At 51.3% G+C, this 24,187-nt stretch overlaps 1 protein-coding gene and 1 long non-coding RNA gene across 10 annotated transcripts in view; one reads left to right on the forward strand and one right to left on the reverse strand.

The window, feature by feature from the left end:
- The window catches only part of Serinc2 (serine incorporator 2), a 25,724-nt gene continuing 1,537 nt past the window's right edge, over nucleotides 1-24,187 (reverse strand). Inside the window, exons 1-11 of one of the 9 annotated variants that reach the window (XM_006503064.4) lie at nucleotides 21,964-22,103; nucleotides 21,321-21,476; nucleotides 11,575-11,736; nucleotides 10,767-10,957; nucleotides 10,088-10,167; nucleotides 9,534-9,671; nucleotides 7,149-7,318; nucleotides 5,207-5,297; nucleotides 4,734-4,869; nucleotides 1,862-2,071; nucleotides 1-571 (exon numbers count right to left, since the gene is read on the reverse strand). In XM_006503064.4, coding sequence (XP_006503127.1) covers nucleotides 436-571; nucleotides 1,862-2,071; nucleotides 4,734-4,869; nucleotides 5,207-5,297; nucleotides 7,149-7,318; nucleotides 9,534-9,671; nucleotides 10,088-10,167; nucleotides 10,767-10,957; nucleotides 11,575-11,610 — 1,188 coding nt within the window. In that variant the 5' untranslated portion in view covers nucleotides 11,611-11,736; nucleotides 21,321-21,476; nucleotides 21,964-22,103 and the 3' untranslated portion in view covers nucleotides 1-435. Of the gene's footprint in view, nucleotides 572-1,861; nucleotides 2,072-4,733; nucleotides 4,870-5,206; nucleotides 5,298-7,148; nucleotides 7,319-9,533; nucleotides 9,672-10,087; nucleotides 10,168-10,766; nucleotides 10,958-11,574; nucleotides 11,737-12,627; nucleotides 12,999-14,400; nucleotides 17,941-19,383; nucleotides 19,430-20,950; nucleotides 21,477-21,592; nucleotides 21,727-21,963; nucleotides 22,104-24,187 lie in introns of those variants that run through there. The other 8 variants (XM_030253461.1, XM_030253462.1, XM_006503065.4 and 5 more) reach the window with 8 other exon arrangements.
- Nucleotides 19,781-24,187, forward strand: part of Gm34957 — a 10,904-nt gene continuing 6,497 nt past the window's right edge. Inside the window, exon 1 of the long non-coding RNA XR_376686.3 lies at nucleotides 19,781-22,440. This is a non-coding gene — a long non-coding RNA (predicted gene, 34957). The remainder of the gene's footprint in view (nucleotides 22,441-24,187) is intronic.

The raw sequence follows: 24,187 nt of genomic DNA on the forward strand, positions 1-24,187 counted from the left end.
CACAGGTACTGGCATGTTTATTGAGTGAAGTCTTAGAGACTCATTAAGGCACATGGTCTAGGAAGGGGGTGGGCTCTGGAGGCCTGGAGCACAGGCCTTAGTGTATAGGGTGGGTACCCCCACAGGCCTTAGTGTATAGGGTGACCCCCCCCCCCCTGTCAGCTGAGAAGCTCTGGGCCACTCTCTACTCTCATGCCCTCTTCTGGAGACCCTGAGAACAGGGGTTAACTTCAGTCCCAAGGGTGGGTATGCATGATCATGGGCAAAGGAAGGCAGGGCTTGGGTCAGAGCATAATGTCCCACAGACCCTGGAGGCACTGAGAATGGAGAATCCTGACTTGAGCGGGTCCTGGAAGAGAGCAGATAGCTGTGGCCAAGGGTGGGCTGACCCTTGTTGAGCCCCAAGGCACCAGGTAGGCAGGCAGCAGGGCATTCTCAGCTGAAGTCTCTGTTGGGCAGGAGCAGGGGTGCCACTAGGGTCCACAGGTAGAGGAACAGCCCCGCCCAGCTGGCACAGATCTTCACCCACACTGAGGTCCAAGTGCTGATCATCTTCCGGGTCTCTCCAGGGCTGGAACACACCATCGGGCTCATGAGCCTGGTCCCCAGTACTGTGACCTCAGTCTTGTTCCCTGACCTGATGAGCCAGCTGAGACATCAAACCTCAACCCTGGCTCTTACCGTGCCACTCCAATCCCTGTGCTTCACACTGGAGACACCTGACCTAGGACCCTGGACCCCAGGTCCAAACTTAACCTCAACTCCAGTCCTGACTATAGTTTGAGGCCTCCACTTGATCTCCTGACTCCTGGTCCCTCACTTTGTCACCGTGAGCCAGGCACGGTGATGCACACCTCTAATCCCAGCACTTGGGAGGCAGAGGCAAGAAGATCAGAACTTCAAGATCATTCTTCGCTGCAGAATGAGTGTGAGGTCAACCTGAGCTATATGAGACCCTGAACAAAAACAAAACAAAAGTCCTAGGGTCAGCGGTCCAGGCCTGCAATCCCAGCCTCTCAGGCAGTAGGGTAGAAGGATCTCAAGTTCAAGGCTCACCTGGGTCACACAGAGAAACTCTGTCTTTAGGACTGTGCCACTCAGTTCTTTGGCTCCTCATCCCTGAGGACTGATGAACTTCACCTTAACCCTGCTTGTCCCTGACTTTGGTTCTTAAGCCAATAACTCATCCTCGCCCCCGACCTTATTACCCTGACTTCAGCTCGTTGCCTCCCTACGTTAACCAAATGACCTGTGTATATCGACAGACTATGACTCCCCAACAATCCTGACAAGATGTGACTCTCAATGGTCCCAACCCTAACTCTAGACCTCTTGATTCTGACTTTTGTGTGTTTGTTTGAGACCAGGTTTCTCTGGCTGGCCTAGAACTCACTCTGTAGACCAGGATGGCCTCAAACTCATGGAGATCCCTCTGTCTATGTCTCCTGATGCTGGGATTAAAGATACGTGCCAACACTGCCTGACGACTCTTACTCTTAATTCTGTGACTTCGAGTCTAACCGCCCCATCCTAATCCTGCCCCTCCATGCTTCCCACACCAGATTCCCCTACAGTCCAGCCCTGATTTGCAAACATAGTCTCCCTGCTCACCCCAGCCTCACCTCCTAACTGTCCCTTCTGGTCTCGAAGCAAACATATCAGAAGCTGGGCTAAGAAGGCACAGCAGGGAAACTAAGGCAGAGCAAGGGTTGGGTTATGGGGATCTAAGGCAGACCCCTGCCACCTATGTTCCCAAGCTCTGAGCAGAGACCAGAACACCCATGAGTAGCTGGGGGAAACACACAGTGAGTCCACCTGGGGCTGGCCAGGTCCTGCCACCCACCAGGCTGCTGAGGCATACCTGTACCAGTTGGTAAGCGTCATCATGACATGCAGGGAGGCCAGCACCAGGCAGAAGTGGAAGAAGGAGTAGCTGTAGGTGACACCATCCTGCTCATTGTCATAGGCTCTGCCATCACTGACGGCCACCTGCTGCTGCTGCACCATCTCTGCCGGACACTCCTCTGTCTGCATCAGGCTGTTCACCTGACGGTGGTCAGAGGATCGCAGGCTGTGAGAAAGGAAGGCAAGCTGTTAGGGCCACTAACAGAGGTGAGCAGACACAGCACAGCAGGGTGTGTCTGGAAACCATCACAGTACTGCATGGGCTTGGCTCCTTGGAGGCCCAGGGAACAACAAACTGCTCAAACCCTCAGGTCTACTCCGACTCCTTATACCCCTGAGTAAAATACACCCTCTGTGAACCCTGGATTCCCTCAACATATCTCATGAATGCCCTGTACAGGGTATAAACTAGTCATTTCATACTATTCCCAGAACAGGTGCTGGGTACTGAGTACGGAGTACTGAGTACCAAGTAATGAAAAGCACCAAATGGGGCTGGAGAGATGGCTCGGCGGTTAAGTGCACTGACTGCTCTTCCAAGGGTCCTGAGTTCAATTCTCAGCAACCACATGGTGGCTCACAACCATCTGTAATGGGATCTGATGCCCTCTTCTGGGGTGTCTGAAGACAACTACATCAATATATATGTTCTCATCCTATATATAAAATAAATAAATAAAATCTTTAAAAAAAAAAAGAAAGAAAGAAAGAAAAAGCACCAAACCAGGAGCTGCTTAAGTTTTGGTCATTTTGACACAAACTAGCTAGGGTCTTCTAGGAAGAGGGAGCCTCAATTGAGGAATTGCCTGAATCAGCAACAGCTTCTAGGTAGACTTTGGGACATCATCTAGATTAATGATCACTTCAGGAGGACCCAGAAGGACCCAGCTCACTGTGGGTGGTGCCACCCAGAGCAGGTTGCCCTGGACTAAGAAAGCAGGCTGAGCAAGCTATAGGGGGCAAGCCAGAAACCCATGTCCCTCCTCCTCAGCCCCAGCCTCAGCTCCTGCCTCCTTCTGGGTCCTGGTTCTGACATCTTTCCGGGATGGAACAGTTGGAGCCTGGAAGCGTCAGCTGAAGTAAATCCTCTCCTCCCAAGTTGCTTTGGATCGTGGTATTTATCAAAGCAACAGAAGGAAAGTTGATACAGCTTGTTTTGGGGCGGGGGAGGGGTGGAGAGTGTATGTGTATGCATGTGTATACGTGGGTGTCCTTGCCTGTAGTAACATGGTGTGTGCGTGCGTGCGTGCGTGCGTGCGTGCGTGTGTGTGTGTGTGTGTGTGTGTGTTTGCATGTGTGTCTATGTGTAAACACTCGTGTAAGCCAGAAGATGATGTTAGGTTTCTTCCTCAACTGCTCGGCTCAGCTACTTTAATTTTTGAGGCAGGGTCTCTCATTGACCCTGGAAGGTGACATTTCAGATACCCTGGCTGGCCAGCAAACTCCTGAGACTCCCCTTGTCCCCCACCCTGCAGGGCAGAGGCTATAATACTGTGCTTCAAGTCTCTGCTGGAGACCCACACTCAGGCCCTCTGGTTGTTTTGTATGAGAATCTCAGGTAGTCCAGGCTGGCCCGGAACTCAGTCACGTTATAGCCCAGGTTGTTCTAAAACTCACAGCAGCCCTCCCTCCTGCCTCTCCCTCCCAAAGGTTGGAATTACAGGCATGAGCCATGTCTGGAAACCTTGAACGTTATTAGTCTTAGGGATTTTGTCTTAGCAATCATTCATGTTTATGGAAAGGAGGCGGAGGGGAGAGACGGGGTGGGGGAGAGGGGAGGGGGGAGTCGGTAGCAGAGCACTGGCCTATCACTAGCAAAGCCCCAGCCGGATTTCAGCATTGAAAAGAAAGACCAAACAATGCCACAAGTTCTCAAGATGGCTCTGTGAGGTAAAAGTCCTTGCACAGCCTGGTGACCTGAGTTTCGTCCTCAGAATCCATGTGACCTCCACATATATGCCATGGTACATGCAGTTTATTTTCTGAGTGCTGGCCTTTCTTGGACTTTTGAATGAATCAGTGCATTTGACACTTAGGAGTTTTCTTTCTTTCTTTCTTTCTTTCTTTCTTTCTTTCTTTCTTTCTTTCTTTCTTTCTTTCTTTCTTTCTTCCTTCCTTCCTTCCTTCCTTCCTTTCTTTTTTTAACCTTATTTTTTTTTTACATGCATCGGTGTATTGCCTGCCTGTCTGTCTATAAGAAGGTGTCAGGTCACTTAGAACTGGAGTTACAGACAGTTGTGAGCTGCCACGTGGGTGCTGGGAATTGAACCGGGGTCCTTTACAAGAACAACCAGTGCTCTTAACCACTGAGCCATCTCTCCAGCCACGCACTTGGAAATGTCTACAGCTTGCGTCTTGATACGTTTATTCTTCTGCTGTTTCGTCTGGTCCATAGCATTGTTTTAATAAATGTTACAAGAGGAGTTTTCATGAAAATAACAAACAGGACCAGGGACGTGGCTCAGTGGGTCAAGTCACCAGCTGCCATACCTGAAGATCTGAGTTCAATCCCCGGGGAGAGAACCAACTAAAAAGGGTCATGTTCTTGATTAATGATTGATGTGGGAGGGCCCAGCCTACTATGAGTAGTGCTACCCCTGGGCGAATAAGCCTGGGTTATATAAGAAAGCAAACTGAGCGTGCCACCAAAAGCAAACCAGCAAGCAGTGTTCCTCCACGTGAACTGTGAGTGAGATGTGTAAGCCAAAATAAACCTTTTCCTCACCACGCTGGATTTGGCTGTGGTATTTATCACAGCCGTACAAAGCTCCATGGTCTTCCCTCCCTCCCCCACTCAGTCCCCCTCCCAGAGCCCAAGCCCGTGGTACCTAATGAAGAAGGTGCACAGGATGAAGATGACGAGGCCCACAATGCTCGGGGCATCCCACCACACCGTGCTGTAGTCCTCCAGGTCCACCTGGCCTGTTCCATTTTTAGTGGGCAGGTGAGGGTTGCATTTTTGGTCTGGGGAAGGAACACAGACACCTTTAACCTTTAGCTGACTGGATCTACGAGTCAGGGAACTTTGAGGATAGCAGAGGGCTGACCCAAGAGGACACACACACACACACACTTAACCTTCCAAGGACCAGCAGCAGAAAGCACATGGCAGATACAATGAAAAACAAACAATTCCAGGAGCAGATGAAACCCTCGTGCTCACCCCACCCCCACCCCCACCCCCACCCCCACCCCCCACCCCTGCACACACACACTCTGTGCCTCTGGGTGGCCCAGACACCTGCGATGTCCCTCACACTTCAGCAGGTTGCCTTGGACCAGAGGCTTGTCTCGTACTCACCAGGGACGTTGGATAGGGCAGACCAGGTGACAAACATTGTATACAAGGTTATGACGGAGGCTTGCAGCAGACCCGAGTTGGGCTGAGCATCCTGGCAATGAGAGTTCACAGGTAAGAGCCCAGGCCACTCAGCCCCCCAGATCACCCACCACTTCTTCCTATCCAAAACCGGAGCCCTAATTCTTTCTCTCCACATGTTCAGGTCAGCTTCTCCACCTAGCTCAGCGTCACTTGCCTGTACCCCACTGTCACACTCCAGACACGCCGACACTCAGCCTGCTCTGCAAACCTCTTCTCCCTCCGTGGCTTTGAAACCAGACAAATTCCTGGCCCCTCTGCTTGGTTGGGGGGGGGGTGTAGGGGGTGAGCGGGAGAGAGGGAAATAAGGCCCTGAACTCCTGCCATGTTAACTCGTGCCCCACCAGCCCCCTGCCTTTGATCCACAAAGCTCTGCAACCAAACTTGTTTAGTTTGGCCTTGACTCCCACTGATGGATTTTGCCCACTCCACACTCCAATCACAAGCTCTGGAGTCAGCCCTCCTTGGTTCAAATCCCAGCCCCACTGTTTACTAGCCTTGGCTAAGTCTCCTCTTCATCTTCTTTCTGTAGAAGGGTGTGTGTATGTGAGTGAGTGTGTGTGTGTGTGTGAGAGAGAGAGAGAGATCATGCATGTGTATGTATGTGTGAATGCATGCGTGTATATTGTGTGCGTGTGTATGGGTATGAGAGAGAGAGCATGAGTGCATGTGAGAGAGAGAGAGAGAGCGAGAGTATGTGTGTGTGAGAGAGAGCGTGAGTGTGTGTGTATGAGTGTGTGCATGAATGTGTATGTGTGAATGTGAGTATGAGTGGGTATGTGTGTGTGAGAGTGTACATATGTGTATGCGTGTATGTGTATATGTGGGTACGAGTGTATGCATGTATGTGTAAGTAAGCATTGTGTGAGCATGTGCATGTATGTGGGTGTATGAGGGCCAGAGGGCAACCTCAGCTGCTGTCCCTCAGGATCCGTGTCCTTTGTGTGTTTTGTGACAAGGGTTCTCAGTAGGACCTGGCACCCATCAGTTTGACTGGACTGGTAGTCCCTACCTCCAGCTCTTGGGTTAAAACCATACCTGACTTTTTGACATGGTGCCCGGGATCAAACCCAGGCCCTCATGCTGGTACAGAGAACACCTTACTGCCTGAGCCATTCCCACCCTCTCTTACTCCTTTAAGCCTGTTTGTTCCTCAGTGACACAGAGACAACAATCTGAGGAATGAGACACGAGTGAGGGGTGCCAGGGATGGCTGGTTCCTGCCCTCCTCCTTCCTGTGCTCCACACAGTAGAGCATGGTGACAGCAGGTGCCCACCTGATGAGCCCCGTGTGCATCTTCCTTTATAGGCTCCAACCTTCACCATGGAAAATGAAGGCTCTGAGCAGAAGAGAGGCCCCCAACCTTTGTACTAATGACTCCCCCAAAACTTAAGCTACCTGTGAACACTGAGATCCAAACTGGGAAGTCCTTGTGAAAGGACCATTCTGCCAGCCCTGTCCATTGTCACAGAGGGTCTGAGATAGGAAGTCAGGAAATTGTACCCCACTCCCCGATACCTCCATTTGAACTCCAAACATCTTTTCTCTTGACTGGTACAAAATTAGTTCCTATAGCAACAGCTGGACCTTGATACCTATCTGCCTAGTCAGACTTCCATACTGACAGCAACCCCAAAGAGCATTTTCTACTTTAGGAAGGAGAGGCTCAGCACTGTTAAAGCACTTTTCTAGGGCTGGAGAGATGGCTCAGAGATTGAGAGCACTGACTGCTCTTCCAGAGGTCCTGAGTTTAATTCCCACCAACCACATTGTGGCTCACAAACATCTGTAATTAAATCTGGCGCCCTCTTCTGGAGTGCAGGCATATATACAGGCAGAACATCTGCAAAGGGAGTTGCTCACCTGGACCTTGGGCAGGACAGCAATGATGGAGACGCAGACACAGAAGGTGAGATTGAGGCTGATGAAGACCTTGCCCTCATGGCAGGCACCAGACTCCGTGTAGTAGACGAACATCAGTGCCACAGCAGCGATGGACAACAGGTAGAAGAGGAAGGTGAAGAAGAAAAGGCCTGGGCAGAGGTGTGCAGAGCAATGCTCAGATCCAGGAGGCAGAGGGAGGAACACCAGGGGACTGAGCCGCTCTCCTGCCACAGGCCTCAGTTTCCTAACACAGAGAGTGGCTCCCCACGGCGCCTCTGTGAGTTCCTGTCCCAATCCAACCCATAGTGACTCGCATGCTATGAAGGCGACTGTCACTCTGAGTACAATAAAGACAAACGGAGTTGTAGAAGACATCATTGCACCTCTGTCATTCAAAAGAATTTTCAGGACTGCTGAGATGGCTGCAGTTCAGCATTCAAGAGCACGCTTTGCCCTTACAGGGTTCAGTTCCCAACACCCACATGGTGGATCACAACCATCTGTAACTCCAGTCCCAGGGGAGGTGACACTCTCTGCCGGCATAGACACCAGGCACACACAGTGCACAGCATACATGCAGGCAAATACCCTCCACATAAAATAATCCAAAATAATTTGCCGATAAAGTCCTCAAAACTATATAGAATATGAGAGATCCAGCTTTTATAGTCCGTTATACTTAAACTCTGCCTAAATTTCCAGTTTGGGTTAGACAACTTCGACAGCTAAAATTTTGTAATCTAGAAAAAAAATAGGGTTGGAGAGATGGCTCAGTGGTTAAGAGCACTGACTGCTCTTCCGAAGGTCCTGAGTTCAATTCCCAGCAACCACATGGTTGCTCACAACCATCCGTAATGAGATCTGACGCCCTCTTCTGGTGCATCTGAAGACAGCTACAGTGTACTTACATATAATAATAAATAAGTCTTAAAAAATAGTTATCAATAACTAATCCAGCAATAAGCCCAGGCTCCAATTCAAACTCAAAATATTCCATTTTTTAAAATAGTCACATTGATGCGATTGTCGTTACTGCTGCTGTTGCTGTTGTTGCTGTTGTTTTGAGACAGGGTTTCTCTATGTGGTCTTGGCTGTCCTAGAACTTGCTCTGTAGACCAGGCTGGCCTCAAATTCACAGACATCCACCTGCCTCTGCCCCTGCCTCTGCCTCCAGAGTACATTAAACTATGGACTACCACACCAGGACCTTTGTGGTGTCTTCTGAAAGGGGGTATATTTCATGCAGTTCAGTCTAAGACTCCAACTCACTATTTAGTAGAGGCTGGCCTTGAACTCTTGACTCTCCTTTCTCTATCTCCCATATGCTGGGCTTGCAGGTGTGAGTATCATACCTAGCTTTGTGTGTGTGTGTGTGTGTGTGTGTGTGTGTGTGTGTGTGTGTGTGTGTGTGTGTGCATGTGCTGACGTGTGGGGGCACATGTGCCATGGCACACATATGAAAGTCAGAGGATGACTCTGGATTCTTGGAGGATTCTCTTCTCCCATGTTTATGTAAGGTCTGGGGATCAAACTCAGGTCACTAGGTTTGTGTGACAAATGCTTTCACCTTATTGCCACTATCATAGTCAACTTGGCACAACCTAGACTCACTTGAGAAAGGAGTCTCACATGAAGAGCTGCCCAAATCAGACTGGCCTATGAGAGACCAATGTTTATAGGCGACTGCCTTGCTTATTAATTGATGTAGGAGGGCTCAGCCCACTGTGGGCGGCTTGATTCCCTAAGCAGCTGGTCCTTGGCTGTATAAGATGGCTAATTAAGCATGAGCCTGTGAGCAGCCAGCTAGCAACATACTTCTGTGGCTCCTTCCTTTCTTTTTTCTTTCTTTTCTTTTTTCTTTTTTTCTTGAGACAGGTTTTCTCTGTATAGCTCTGGCTGTCCTAGATGCTCTATAGAGCAGGCCAGCCTGGAACTCTCCCTCCCAAGTGCTGAGATTAAAAGCATGCACCACCACCATCACCCAGCTTACACTGTGCTTTTTGTGTGGCTTCTGGGAATATAAAATCAGGTCGTCATATTTTCAAAGAGAAATGAGTGCTAGCCCAGCCTTTCTTGAAGACTTACAGTAAGTGCAAGAGATTCAGCAGGGCAATCTCCTGCTAGGATGCCAATGACCAAACACCACTTAAAGTATGGTTGAGCCACCACCAAAAGAGCCTGGCCCATTCCCTGCTGTGTGCAGTCTTTCCTGCAGAAGCTACTGACCTCACCCTACCCAGGGCCCTCAGGCAGCTTCCCACAACCATCAGTCTCTTCCTCCACCCCTCCGCAAACCTCCTCAGCTCCAGACCCTGATCCATGAGGGGCCCAGCCCCTCAGTGTGGAGGCCGGCAGGGCACTGACCTGCGTACCAGGCTGGAGAGTCACACTCCTCGGCCTTACACAGCCACCGCTGATTCCAGGAGTGGGCAAAGTCAACAAACAGGATCAGCTGGATGAGGATGAAGAGGAAGGAGCCCACGACGCCAAAGTAGAACCAGACTGTGGAGAGAGGGCTGTGAGGCAGGGGGCTGGCACCACAGGCCCGGCTATGGGGACAGCAGGCAGGGCCCCAGGGTTCCCAGCATAGCTTCAGTCAGGCATTCTTTCTCAAACACACAGACTCATTCAGTAGTCTCTCACATCCTCCTCTGCATGGAAGACACCAGAGAAGTAGAGTCCCCCTTTCACAGTTTGGCTAAGTAGCGCTCAAGCTAGATGGTCCCCCACCCAGAGTGACCCAAAGGCATTAAAGCCAAGCATCAGGGTGCTACCTAGTAAAGAGAATGTGGAAGACCAGCTGCCATCTGGAGTCAGTGAGATGCCAAGGCAAAGAGCCACCTACCCTACCACCCACCCCACCCACCCTACCACCCTCCTTTCTGCCCCTCCCCTCTACTGTCCCTGGAGCCACCTACTCTTGGGAAAGGAGCCATCAGGGATGTAGAAGGCGCCCACAGTGATACCCACAAGGATCAGGAATTTAAAAAACCAAAACCTGCAGGAGAAATGAAGAGGAGAGCTGAGTGGTAGGCGGCGGGGACACACAGAGCTAGAGCCGACGCAGCCCAGAAACTCCACCCCAAGAAACCGGTCCTGGGGAGGTGAAGGGCCTTCCTGATGATCTGATAGACATTCCCATTCCGAGAAAAAGCCTGGAGCTCAGGCCGGTGGGAAGAACCAAGCAAGGAGACTGTTACTAAGCTACTACTGTGTGAGCTCAGGCAAACCGCTACCTTCTCTGAGCTGTTTCCTCATTTGTGAAATGGATGAGAGGAGAGGTTGGGGAAATAGCTCAGTTGGTGAAGTGATTGTCATGCAAGCATGACGATGGACATTTGATCTCTAGTAAACACATAAAAACCCAGACATGCTTGTCCCTGGGGGGGCTTGCTAGCCAGGCTAGTGGAATCAGCCCCAGATGAGATACCCTGTTTCACAAAATGAAAGGTGTGGGCGGCTCCTAGGGATAGACGAGGCTGACCTCTGGCTTCTAATGAGTCTGAGGATGGAGTCTAGAGATCTCTGGGGACAGGCAGAGGGGACAAAAGCCCCCCCCCAGGGGAGTGTGCCAGGGTGTAGGTGGCCGCCCCTCACCCGTTCTGGATGGCTGCTCGCGGATCCCGGCTACTGCGGACACAGATCATTAACAGCATGAAGAAGAAGAAAAAGGCTGCTGTGGCAAAGCACATACGGTAGACAGCGCGGAAACCCAGCAGGGAGCCGCAGTCCAGGGGCCCCTGCAGGACCAGGGGTTGCTGGGTCCTGTCCTCACACACCCAGGGCAGCTGTGGAGACAACAGGGAGGATTGAGGGGTCCCACCCACCAGAACCCTGCAGTCTGCCATCAGGTCTGAGCCTGCCTCCATCTCTAAGGCCTGTTTCCCACCCCGTGTTGCTCTAAACACTAAAAAAGGCCACCCAGGCCCCTAATCCATAAACGGCTCCCGCCTAGCTGATCATTTCCCTGATGCTCTCCGCCCCACCCCCACCCCTCTTCACCCACCCCCTATTTCAATACTGCTACATGTGGAGCCCTGCTTCCCAGAACGGTTTCCCCTCCTGTCTTCAGTAGAACCACTAAGAGGCCCACGGAACCCCCAGGGAGAGTCGGCCTCTCTCCGACTTCGACTTCGTAGGGATGGATCCACACTTACGCACTGGCCAAGACAAGAGTCCCACCCTGGGCTTCAACCCTCGAGGGGAGACGCACTCCCGGGACCTGCCTGCAGAGGGCAGTCGTGATGAATAGAATTCTCCTCTGAGATCCACCCTGTAGGAGGTTCAGGTGATCTCCCACCCCTGCCATCTACACACCATCAGTACCTGGAACGTCAACCACCTTACCTTGCCTGTGGAAGGCGGGGCGACCCGGGCGCCTCCCAAACCCCTCCCGGATACTCACCTTGTAAAGCTGACTCTCCACTCCCGGGCTCAGCATGATGATGGACACCAGCACCCCCAAGAAGAGGAAGCTGGTGAAGAGGAGGCGGCTCACCGTGGAGTTGCGGGTTGAGGGGCAACAGCCACATAGGATGCAGGGTGCAGAGCCGCAGAGGCAGGATGCCTAGCGGAGACAGGGACGGTAGCTTCTTTAGTCCCTTTCCCCCACTTAGGCACACAGCACCCACCAGCTGCTACATCTAAGTCTTCAACTCTGTGATGAGCTGGAGAGATGACCCCATTTAATCTTCTAGCTAGGACTGAACCGGAATCCATACAGGACCACAAAGCCCATAGGCAGCAGAAGACGGCTGGGGTCATACTATTTACCAAGTAGACAGAGAGAATGGTTAAAAAGAAACCCAGAGGGCCAGCTGTCATTGACAAATGACCTATGTGACCTGTCACTCAACTCTGATCCCAGATCATCTTCCATAAAAGGATCGGTCACAACAGTAGGCACTCTTTACAGGTAATTGTGAGAAAAGACAGACAGACAGCCCCTTGAGAACCCTGTCTCTTCCCCAGTTCATTTTTTTCTATGACTCTAATGTTCTTTGTATCTTGTCTGTCTTGTACCTTCTTTGTAACAAGGATGGATTTATTTTGTCTGCTTTGTTCACAGGGTCAGACCCAGACACAATACCGGGAACCTATTAGAGAATCATCAACTACGTGTTCAATGAACTTGAAATGTCCAGCAAAGAACCAGACACATGTTAAGACAGGCATTCAAACATCTGGAATTGAGACCTCTCTGCAGCTGTGTTTTGCCTGGGGCTGACCCCATTCTGGACAGCAGGTGGTGACATAAACACTTCCCATCATCCACTGCTTCCTATCATCCACCATTGAACCTGCAGCTTTTCCAGGCTGACTACTGAGTGACTACGGAGGCTATACCCTAACTGAGTCAACGAAGAAGAGACTCGCTCCTCTGGAAAGCCAGTCCCTTTGAGCGCAATCCTTGAGGAAACAACCTCCCTGGCCAGCCACAAACAGTCCAAGTCCTTACCCAGGTATTTAAGAACCCAAGAGCAAAAGTCTTTGGTGGATCTTCAGAGCTTACAGCAAACGTTGTCCAAATTCAATAAACTATTCGGGCTACTCAGAGATGCACACTTCTGTGTCAGAGCAAAGCAGACTGGTTTTGACTGGGTAATGACAAATCCTAGAAGGCCTCCCTGAGGAAGTGGCTTAAGGTGAGGGCTTAAAGGATCAGGCAATGCCAGACCCAGAAGAGAAAGCACTCCTGTCCAGGGCATCTGAGGAAGGAATGTGAAGAAGACACGGTGTGCCCTCTGACATGCTGATGGGACCAGACATACAGTCTGCCCAAGAGACCCTGGTTTTCATCCACAGGACAACGGACATCCTCGGCTGCAGAAACGACCCCCCCTCCCCCCCATAGGATCAGCTCCGCTGACTGAAGCTTCTGAGGCTCTGGCTCCTCAGAACTTTCTAGACCCGTTAGGGGCACAACACTGAATTACTGCCTTCCCACCTGACTCTTCTCCCAGACTGAAACCTCCCTGGAAAAACTCTCTGTCACTCACAAAGCCATTGCAACAAGGATGCCAAATGCGGCACAAAAATTGTTCTCAGACACAGGCCCCACCCTTCCGGCAACTTCCGGCCACGCCTTTCATTTGTTTCCTGAAGCCCCACCTCCTAGCTATAGCCATTTTTGGGTAAGCCTGAGCGATGTCTCATCTGATGAGGTCAGAGGTTAAAGGGCTTAGCAGAGGTCATAGGGCAACACTGGCACAGCACAAGAGGCTGGGAGACAGAAGTTAATGATGGGAAGGATTAGCTAAGTGCAGGGACGGTGGAAAGCACTCCATCGGCGCACTGCACGCTTCCCATCTGAAAAAGTGAAACTGATACAGGAAACAGCCATGCACTCCCATAATCCCCAGCACTCAAGAGCCTGAGAGCTGAGAAAGGACCATTAGCTGAGCTAAATAATGCGTCTGAAGCCAGCCCGCTCACCCCTCTCACCACCCCAAAAAAGTTTCCTATGACCAAGGTCTGTAAGTCAGCCTAGGAAACTGTGCCACCAGAGGCCGGTCTTTGGCAAGACACACCATTGCCCAGCCCAAGGCTCCCAGATGAGAGTGCTGTTTAATCTCTAACCTCCACAGTCAAGCAAACAACCCCTGCACTACTGGAGCAAACCCCTCCCACCTTGGGTGCCTGGTTCCATTAGGCCCCACCTCTGGCCTGGTACACTTTCTCTTTGTGACTTGGAACAGATATGCTACCAGGTTACAGTGAGATTCAGTTTCCGCTCACTCTGGTCCGTAGAGCTCAAACCCCAGATCCTTCTCCAGGGGCTCCTGTACCCGAAACCTCAGCGTGTCTGGGGACTTATGCACACCCAGAGGGCCCAGGTTAAGAGAGACACGGGCCCACCAAGTACTTCCCAGCACAGAGGTCCACCCCATTTGATCTGCACTCCCCACCCTGGCTCTGTCTCGACCAGTTCCCACTCGAACTGCTTCCTACAGACACACTGGCCTCTGAACAGGAGGGAGAGACACACACGAGCTCACAGGAACACCGGAAGTACACTATGGAGCTGTACCTGGCACGAAATAGCAGCAGGAGACTGACCACCAGGTGCCTGCCACACACATCATGGTATCCCACAAGTGGGCTGCTCTACTATGGGGGCAGGTAGGGGTGTGTGTGTGTGTGCTGTAGCACATTAGATTATCATCTGTTCCCTACAAGTGTTTTTAGGGACAACTAGGAGGGAACGTGAACGGTTTAGGCATACCCATACCCAGCTGGCTCCAGAGCTGTGTGGCTTCTCAGGGCCTTCGAAGGGTCAGTTCTCCCCTGCCACCAGTGTGCAGGCACCAGAGGCGGGGCAGCCACTTTCTGGGGCTCACTGCAGAGAGTTCCCTAGGGCCGGTCAGATTCCAAGAAGTCTTCTTGCTGCAGGGCCTAGTGATACATTTTATCTTGGTACTCAAGAGGCAGACCTCTGTGAGTAGAGTCAGCCTGGTCTACATATCAAGATCCAAACCAGCCAGGGCTACATAGAGAGATCATAACTAAAAAGGAAAGGAAAATGGCGGATGGCAGGAAGATGGAAGATTGGGAGTTCAAGGCCATCGTCAGCTATGTGGTAAAGTTTGAAGCCAACCTGATCAACTGGACACTGTCTCAACAAATTGAGTTGTTTCTGCGGTGCTGGAGCCTGAGCTAGGGCTTGTGCCAAGACAGCACTTAACTACTGGGCGGTGTCTTCAGACATTAATTTTTTTTTAACTTTGAAATAAGATCGCCCCAAATCACCCAGGCTAGCCTTGACCTTACTCACACCCTGAATGTGGCTAAAACCTTTATTGTTTTTATGTTTGTGAAATATAATATAAACTCTTGTAGAGAACTGAGTAGGCAGAAGAGATAACTGGGCAAGGGAGAGGGGATGGTTTTAAGTTGTATTTAAAACAAAATGGCTTTCACTCCTAGCTATATATCTGAAAGAACTGAAAACCACTCTCAAACCAGTTCTCTCTCTCTCTCTCTCTCTCTCTCTCTCTCTCTCTCTCTCTTTCTCTCTCTCTCTCTTCTCTTCTCTCTTCTCTCTCTCTCACACACACACCCATCCTTGGGTGGGTGATCAGATGAAGTCTGGTCTAGATATCCACTAGAATGTCAACATAGCTCTTAAAAGGGAAAAGCTAAGCGCGGCAGTGCATGCCTGTAAACCTAAGCAATTGAAAGGCAGAGACCGTCCAGGGCCAGCCTGGGCCACACGGTGAGATGTGTCACAAATAAATAAATAAATTCCAACACATGCTACAGCCTGCAGGACACAGTTCCGGTTGACATAATCCAAGCACAAAGGACACGCATGGTATAAGGAACCCAGCTGAATTCACTGAGAGGAAGTTTCGGTGAGCTGGCGTGGGGACCAGGGACTGAAGAGTCACCATGCATAGGGGTTTCGGTCTACAGAGGTGAAAAGACACTGCAGAGGGTGCCGGCAACAGCAGCACTTCAGTGTGAACAACTCTATGTTCTTGACCTGTAAGAAAACCAGCTAAAATGAAGGCAAGGGAGGCTGAGGCAGGAGCCCTGTGAGCCCCTCTGCCTGAGGTCAGTCAGGGCCACATACTGAGTTCTGGCTCCAAGGAAATAACAGCTATAGTGGCAGAATGTATGTGTATTGTGTCACAATACAAAGCTGGGGGCTGTGATGTAGCTCAGTTGGTGCCTAACCTGCACAAAGCTTTGTTTAGATCCTGGGTGAGGTGATTCATACCTGTCCTCAAGAGGTAGAGACAGGAGAATCAGATGTTTAAGGTCATCCTCAGCTACACTGTGAGCCTGAGGCTAACCTGGGCTACATAAGACCCTGAAGGAGTGGGGAGAAGAGAAAAAAAGCAACAGGGACGTGGGAGGGGAAGGGAAAGGAGAAATAAGAAGAGGAAAGTGGGGGGAAAGGAAAGGAAAGGTGGGGTGGGCAAGCTGTTTCACCTCCCTGAACCTGTGGCCCCCGCTGAGTAGGGAGACTATAGCTCAGAGGCACTGGGCACATGTCTTGTGCACGATGCCCTTGAGGTCAATACCCAGCAATTCGAACAGACAAAGCTGGAGGCGATAGTCCATGTGAGTCCTCCAAAACCTTGGCAATCAGGAGCAGGAAGATCATGAGTTCAAGGCTATCCTCAACTACATGAGTTCAAGACCAGCCTGAGCTACGTGAGATCCTGTCTCAAGAAAACAAAGTACCAAGAAAGAGGGGAGAGAGAGCAAGAGGAGGGAGGGGAAGGGAAGGACAAGACAGTAGAAACAGCAGCCACGGGCTGGAGAGATGACTCAATGGTTAAGAGCATTGACTGCTCTTCTGAAGGTCCTGAGTTCAAATCCCAGCAACCACATGGTGGCTCACAACCATCTGTAATGGGATCTGATGCCCTCTTCTGGGTTCTGAAGACAGCCACAGTGTACTCACATATAATAAATAAATAAATCTTTTGGAGAAGGAGAAAGAGAAGAAGAAGGAGAAGATGGAGTGGTACTGGGCGGTAGCCTCTGTCCTCAGAGCTTATGCCGGATTTCCCCTCAAAGGCGATGGGAACTCCCTGCCAGGAAGGATGACAGCAGATTTATCCTTCGTGACAGAACTGTGGTGCCAGAATGAGGAGGCAGATGGTGGAGCAGGGGTGCGCAGAGTCACTGGCTGCTCTGAGTCACCCAGAAGAGAGGACTGACATCAGGAGACGGGGCGGCTGTGGCAGTTATCACCGGGTGCCAGAACTGACAACATTCACTCTGACAGTGCCACTTGGCCTGGGCTGGGTCATTTAACTAGGACTGTCTAAGATAAATGACAAGGTCCTTCAAGACTAAAACAAAGATCAAAGATCCCAATGTTAGGGATTACACTGCATGATATGATGATATGATATGATATGATATGATATGATATGATATGATATGATATGATATGATATGCATTTCATCACTATTTATAAGCCAAAACTGGTGCAGGGATGCACCCAGCAGCCTCCACAAACCACACTTCCACTGGCTGAGTCACCACAGCCTCCAACTGCAGAGGGAAAGACAGCAGGATGGTCCCACTCCTCGCCAGGGAGGGTCCTGAGCCAGCTTAGTGCCAACTCTTTCAGCTGACCTCTCCTTCTCTCCCAATCTCTGGACTCAGTGTCCTTATCTATAAAATGGGCTCTTGGGCAGGACACTAGCTTGGCCAAGCTCAGGATCTGTATGTAGACAGCTCTGAGCTTTGTGGTGTCTTTGGTATTCCCACTTCCTCATTGGCAGCCTTCAGCAATTCGCCACCATGTGGTTTTCATGGCTTGGGTGCTATATGCCAACTTAATGCAAAATTCGTCCCTGCTCTCTTCTCCATCCTGTTCAACTCCTACACCAGGAATGGGTCCCATTGTTCCTCTGATAGACATGGAGAGGATCATATGCTGCCCACGGTGGGCAGATGGGAAGATGCCAAACCAGGGTTTGAGCCCAAGGCTTGCACAGTCCCTCAAATGCACAACCCTCCCTAAAACTGCGGGCCGTCCAGGCTGTGTGACTTGTCCTCTGTGAGCCCAGACTATCTCCTCCTCTAAGGCAGGACTCACCTGTCCAGTGCAAATGCCAGGTGGAAGTGGACATCTGGGTCACAGCCAGGAGGAGAACACAAAAATCTCCCATCAACCCAGGCACCCAGAAACACCTGGGGCCCTCCCATCTCTCCATCAGAACTTCTCCTGGGCCTGAGGAACAGCTCAGTGGTTAAGAGTGCTTGCTTTAGGTGCTGGAGAGATGGCTCAGTGGTTAAGAGTGCTGACTGCTCTTCCAGAGGTCCTGAATTCAATTCCCAGCAACCACATGGTGGCTCACAACCATCTGTAATGAGATCTGAGGCCCTCTTCTGGTGTGTCTGAAGACAGCTACAATGTACAGCATACAGCTACAGAATACATAAGATGAATATTTAAAAAAAAAAAAAGAGTGCTTACTGCCAACATGAGGACCAGAGTTCAGATCCCAGAACCCATGTAACAAATCACGGGTCTCATAGACACCTGTAACCAAGCTTGTGGACAGAGAGGAGACAGGATAGCTGAAGCTTGCTGGCATCCAACCTGGCCAAGACAGCATGAGCCCCAGGATCAAGGAAAGACCCGCCCCCAAAGAAAAAGGTAGAGAGGACATCTGACACTCTTCTGGCTTCTGTAGGTGCATGTGTGTGCATGCGCACATATGCCTGAACATACCTTCACACACACAAATAAACAAATCTTTAAAACCTTCATGCCATGGGGCAGCTTTTCATGGAAGCAGGGAGCTGCTGGCATTAAGGAGAGCCGCCCCCCCCCCCACCGCACCACCTAGTCATCGAATCTAGCTGATCCAGCTTCTCCACCATCAAAATGGGGATTGATGCTCCGAGACAATTCCCAGGCACAGGATGCAAGCTAAGGATGATCAAAAACTTGGATCCTTCGTTTTACTCGTTTTAAATTTTAACTTTTAGTTTTGGGGTTTTCAAGATAGGGTTTCTCTGTGTAAGCTCTCACTGTCCTAGAACTCACTCTGTAGACCAGGCTGGCCCCAAACTCAGGGATCCATCGGCCTCTGCCCCCCAAGTGCTGGGATTAAAGGTGTGAGCCACCACCACCTGGCAGGATCCTGCCTCCATTTCCCAAGTGCTAAGATTGTAGGTGTGAACCATCATGCCTAGTTTATGCCATACTGGAGATTGAACCCAGGGCTTCATCCACACTAGGCAAGTATTCTACCAACTAAGCCATAAACCCACCAGAAATGGAAATAATATCAATCACATCACTGGGGTATCTGTGAAGATTAATCAAAAGCACACATGTACAAAGAGACAGTTACTGTTGACTGGCAATTTGACAGGATATAGAACAATCAGAGAGACAAACCTCCTGGCATGTCTATGAGGGGGTATCTAGATTAGTCAACCAAGGTGGGGCGATCCATGTAAATGAGAATAACAACATTCCATGGGCTAGGGTCCCGGGCTGAAGGAAGAGAAAGAGATCTGAGCACAAGCATCTATCTCTCTCCACTTCCTGACTGCCGGGGCCATGTGACCAGCGGCCATAAGCTCCTGCTAAAAGTCTGTTCTGCCTTAATAGACAGACCCCTCCAGCCTGAGCCAAGATAAACCCTCCTCCCTTCCTTAAGTTGCTTTTGTTGGGCATTTTGTTGCAGCAAGGAAAGTAAATACTTATAAATAAATAAGTATCCTTCTTACACTGCTGGGCCTGAGTCACCAGGTAGCTCCATTCCTGGGTGCCGACCTATAATAAGGATAGAATGAGTGGTGGTCATGGTTGGCATAGTCACCTCTAAAACAGGATAGCAATGCCAGAGGGCTTCATGGAGAGTCAGTGAGAGAGCACGATCCTCGATCTTAGTTCAGCACCTGGCACACTAAATGTCAGAGGAAACAGGGGCAGGTCCTTCACAGATGTTAGACACTAAGTAGCTTCAAGTCTCCCCCAGAATGTGGTGGGGGTGTGGATGAGAGAAGACACCTGGACCAAGAGTGAGATTTTTTTTTCCCAGAGGGGAATATATATCCCAGGCTTGCTTGACAATCACTATGTAGTAGAAGCAGATCTTGAAATTCTGCCTCTACATTCTTTTTTTTTTTTTAAGATTTTATTTATTTATTTCATGTATGTGGGAACATTGCCACTGTCTTCAGACACACCAGAAAAGGGCATCAGATCCCATTACAGAAGGTTGTGAGCTACTGTGTGATTGCTGGGAATTGAACTCAGGACCTCTGGAAGGGCAGCCAGTCAGTGCTCTTAACTTCGGAGCCATCTCTCCAGCCCCTGCCTCTACATTCTGAATACTGGGGTGGCAGACATGCATCACTACACCTGGCTTCAGACTCTTAAAAATTATATTTTAGATTTTTTTATGTGTATGAGTACGAGCACGCAGTGCCCGAGGGGATCAGAAAGGTCATCATGTCTCTTGGAACTGGAGTTACAAATGATTGTGAGTTGCCATGTGGGTGCTGGGAAGCCACCCTGGGGTCTCTGAGTCAACAGCCAGTGCTCTTAACTGCTGAGCCATCTCTCAGTTCCCTGACTTCAGATGTTAAACCCGACCAGGAAGCCGAGGGTCTGAGCAGTCCTGGCTGGCCTCAGCTCCGTAGACTGCAGACTGGGTGACTCAGAGCTGATCTTGGCTCTGTTCTCCGGATGGAATTCTCCACCTACGTCTCCTCCTGGGTGACAACAGCTCCCACAATGCCCACTCACTGTACACAGGAGCTGGGCGGCAGTTTCCACCTTTCATCTGCCCATATCACCAAGAGTATACCAAAGGAGGTACTGCGGTGGCCTTCAGTTCAGGCATGGAGAGATCAGGATAGAAGGATTGGCTGAACTGCCCTCACAACCCCTCTCCCAGTAGGACACGGGTAACCAGGCAAGACCAGATGGGAATCATGGTCTGTGAGTGGGAACGTCTCCCTCCCTAACCAGGAAGCAAACCCGTCCCAGGAAGGGGTATGAGCATCAGCAAGGAATAGCCTTACTCTGATCTCCTGTTCAAGCTTCTCTCTCTCTCCCTCTCTCCCTCTACCCGTCTCTCCCTCTCCCCCCCCCCCCCACTTCAGTGGAAAGAGAGGCCCAAGAGAGGACAAGAGCTGTGTCCAGGGACCCACGCCACTGCCTCCCCAGACTGAGCTCACTCTCAGAAAATGGCTACAAAGAAAACCTCTAGATGCGCAGCTCTCTCCTGGGCACCCGCTCCTAACACGCACACAAATCAGGGACAAAGGATGCAAGTCCTGAACGAACCTTCCTACAGCAGCCAGCCGCGGGAGCCCTCTCCGCCCCTCTTTGTGTGGGGCCAGAAGGGGAGGGAGCTGTCTGAAAGAGCCTCAGATTTAATGAGGGGAAGAAGGAAAAGAAAGGGGGCTGGGGAAGTGGGGGCCTCCCGGCCGGTTATGGCCGGCCGGGTCCCCTCCCCTGTGCTGGTTGCTGCCCCAAAACAGAGCTGGCCTCCCGCCTGGTCCCCAACAGTGGCGACCAGGTGGACACACGCAACCTCCCTCAATTTCTGGATCTTTCCAAATCCAAAGTTTGGCACAGGTAGTCAGTGACAACCGACACCAACCTCGCTCAAGAGCGGGATGGGGGGGGGGGGGCTCCTGCCCACCCTTCTTACCCAACCCCCATCTCCTTTCCAGCTCGAGCTGGAGGGAAAGGGTCCAGCGCTTGCAGGGGGGGTGCCCTAGAGTGAGCGGGCCAGACTGCGCGCCGAAAGAGGATGCAGACGGAGCTGGTTACGACGACGTTCAGACAGACAGACAGTGCCCGAATCCTAGAGAAGTGAACGGGACAAACACAAAAGAACAGACTAAGCCAGGCGACAGGGGCAGACAGAATGACAGACGCTCTGCCAGAAAGACAGTAAGCTCAGCGGGGCCGGGACCCTACCAGTTACACAAAGAGTCCCGCGCCCTGGAGAGAGACGCGCCACGCAACCTGGGGGTGCTCTGAGCTGGGGAGCGCGCAATGGCCGCGGGGCTCCCCGCACCCGCTGCCGGCCTCAGTATCCCGGTTCTCGGAGTGACGGCGCCAAAGGCGCCCGGCCGCGCCCCACCCCTCCCCCGCGGTCACCCGAGCCGCGACACCAGCTGTCCAGCGCACCGCGGCCGAAGCGGAGCAGCTGGGGGATGAGGATAAGAAGGGCATCGGTGGGGCCTCTGAAAGGCAAGTTTGGAGGAAGCAAAAAGAAGAAAGTACTTGGAGGAAGAAGGTAGAGAAAAAGTGAGCGGGGCCGCGGCAGGGACGAGGTGGGCACTCACGCAGCTGAGCAGGGAGCAGGCCCCGAGACAGGCCCCCATGGCGGTGAGGGGCGCGGGGCTCGGGGCACCGGCCTCGGATCCCGGATCCGGTGGGACTCCAGGCGCTTGGCTGGCCCCACCCCAAACCCATCCCCGCCCCAGCCCCGCCCCACCTGCCGAAGCCGCTCGTCACTTTCCGGCGACGCTCGGGGCCTCCTAGGACTCACCTGGGACAGGTACTGGCGCCAGACATTTCCTAAAGAGGTTGAGATGGGGAAAGTCCAGCAACGACAGGGGCACAGCCCAACTCAACTCTGAGCTAGGATTGTCTGCTGAACCAAAGCGAGGATTTGGAAATACATCTGGATTTGAACTTCATAGGAGCCATTGTGTGACCGACCCCAAATACTGTCATTGTTAGAGGAAGTAAGAGGTGGTCTTCCCTGATGCCCTTGGATCTTGGCGGAAAACCTCGGCCCAATCTATGGGTGCTCAATGGTAAATTACTAGGCAAGGGGGTGGGGGGATGGTAATGTAGCTGAGTCGGTAGAGTGTTTCCAGAGAATTCATGAAGTCCTAGGTTTGATCCACATAAAACTGGGCATGGTGGCTCTCGCCTGTAACCCAGCACTCAGGAGGCAGGAATCACAAATTCAAAATTATCTTTGGCTGCATAGCCAGATCTAGGTCAGCCTGGGTTACATGGGATCCTGCCTACGGAAAGAAAGAAGAGAAGGACAGACAGAGGGAGGATAAGGGAGGCTACTTTGCTTCTCTGAGTCTCAGTTTCCCCTATTGAAACTAAAGGTGCTAACCTCATGGGGCTGTTAGAACACACAGCAACTGCTCCATGAATAAAAGCCTGTGTCATTCCCATCCCTGTTAAGGCCCCAGATTCGTACTTGTTTAGACCCTCTCCTCTCCATCCACCTTGTCTTCAAACTCTGGACCTGTCTTGGATCACACACACACACACACACACACACACACACACACACACACGAGAGAGAGAGAGAGAGAGAGAGAGAGAGAGAGAGAGAGAGAGAGAAACACAGATAGATATACAGAGAGAGAGAGACAAATACACACACACACACACACACACACACACACTGCTCAGCACTCCACACACACACATATACACATAAGAGAGACAGACAGACAGACAGAGATACACACAGGCACACACACTCACTGCTCAGCACTGCACACAGAGAGACAGAGACAGAGGCAGATAGACATACACACAGAAAGAGACACATACACACAGAGAGAGACACATACAGAGACACACACACACACACTCTGTTCAGCACTCCTCACTCCCTATCTGTGTACAGCCATGACCTCCTAGCTAAGGAGGTCACTGGGTGAGAGGGCATCCTGGCAGGTCATCCCCAGGATCGGGTGTGAGGCGCAGCAGCAGAGTTCTGTAATTATGGTAGCTCACCCCAGCCTTCTCCCCCACCAACTCTAGACCAGATAATGTTAGGGAAGGAAGTCCATAGGTTTGGCTGGCCGCAGGGGCCAAAGATCCGGCCTAACTGCTTCCCCGAGTGATTCATACAGCACCTGGCTGAGCTGGTAATTGTGCCAGGGCTGTTCCGCAAATACCCTGCACTTTCCCTCCTCCACACGTCAGCCCACCTGGTGCCTTCCTCCTGAAAGTCCTTCTCCTTGTCCACCTGTGGTGCCTTCAAAGCTTTGCCCACATCCCACATCTTCTAGATGAAGAGAACCAGATCCTCCAGCCCAGGACCCAGCCTGACTGGAAATGAACCTCGGCCCACTTCCCTGGCACATCTACAACAGCAGACCTCACATATAATTCAACTTAGTGGAGCGCAAGCAAGAGCCCCACACTCTTTCATGGCACCGTTTGAGTCCGTGTTTGTCCCAAAAAAGACTCATTCCCTGACCCAATTCACACATGAGGAAAACGGAGGTTTGTGTTATTGGTAAACTTAGCACTGACCAAAGGCTGGTTGTGGTCACAGAAATCGCTGCTATTGCTGCTAGGAGGCCATTAAGGGTGGCCCTGACTTCAGATCCCCAAAGCCTGTCCTTAGCCATTCATACCTCTCTTGGAAAGTAGAAGAGATTGAAAACAATCTCTTCTCTCTCTCTCTCTCTCTCTCTCTCTCTCTCTCTCTCTCTCTCTCACACACACACACACACACACACACACACACACACACACCAATTCACCTCTGGCTGTACCCTCAATGCACAAGGAGGAGACGCA

The sequence above is a fragment of the Mus musculus genome, chromosome 4 (assembly GCF_000001635.26).
Source record: "Mus musculus strain C57BL/6J chromosome 4, GRCm38.p6 C57BL/6J".
NCBI lineage: Eukaryota > Metazoa > Chordata > Mammalia > Rodentia > Muridae > Mus > Mus musculus.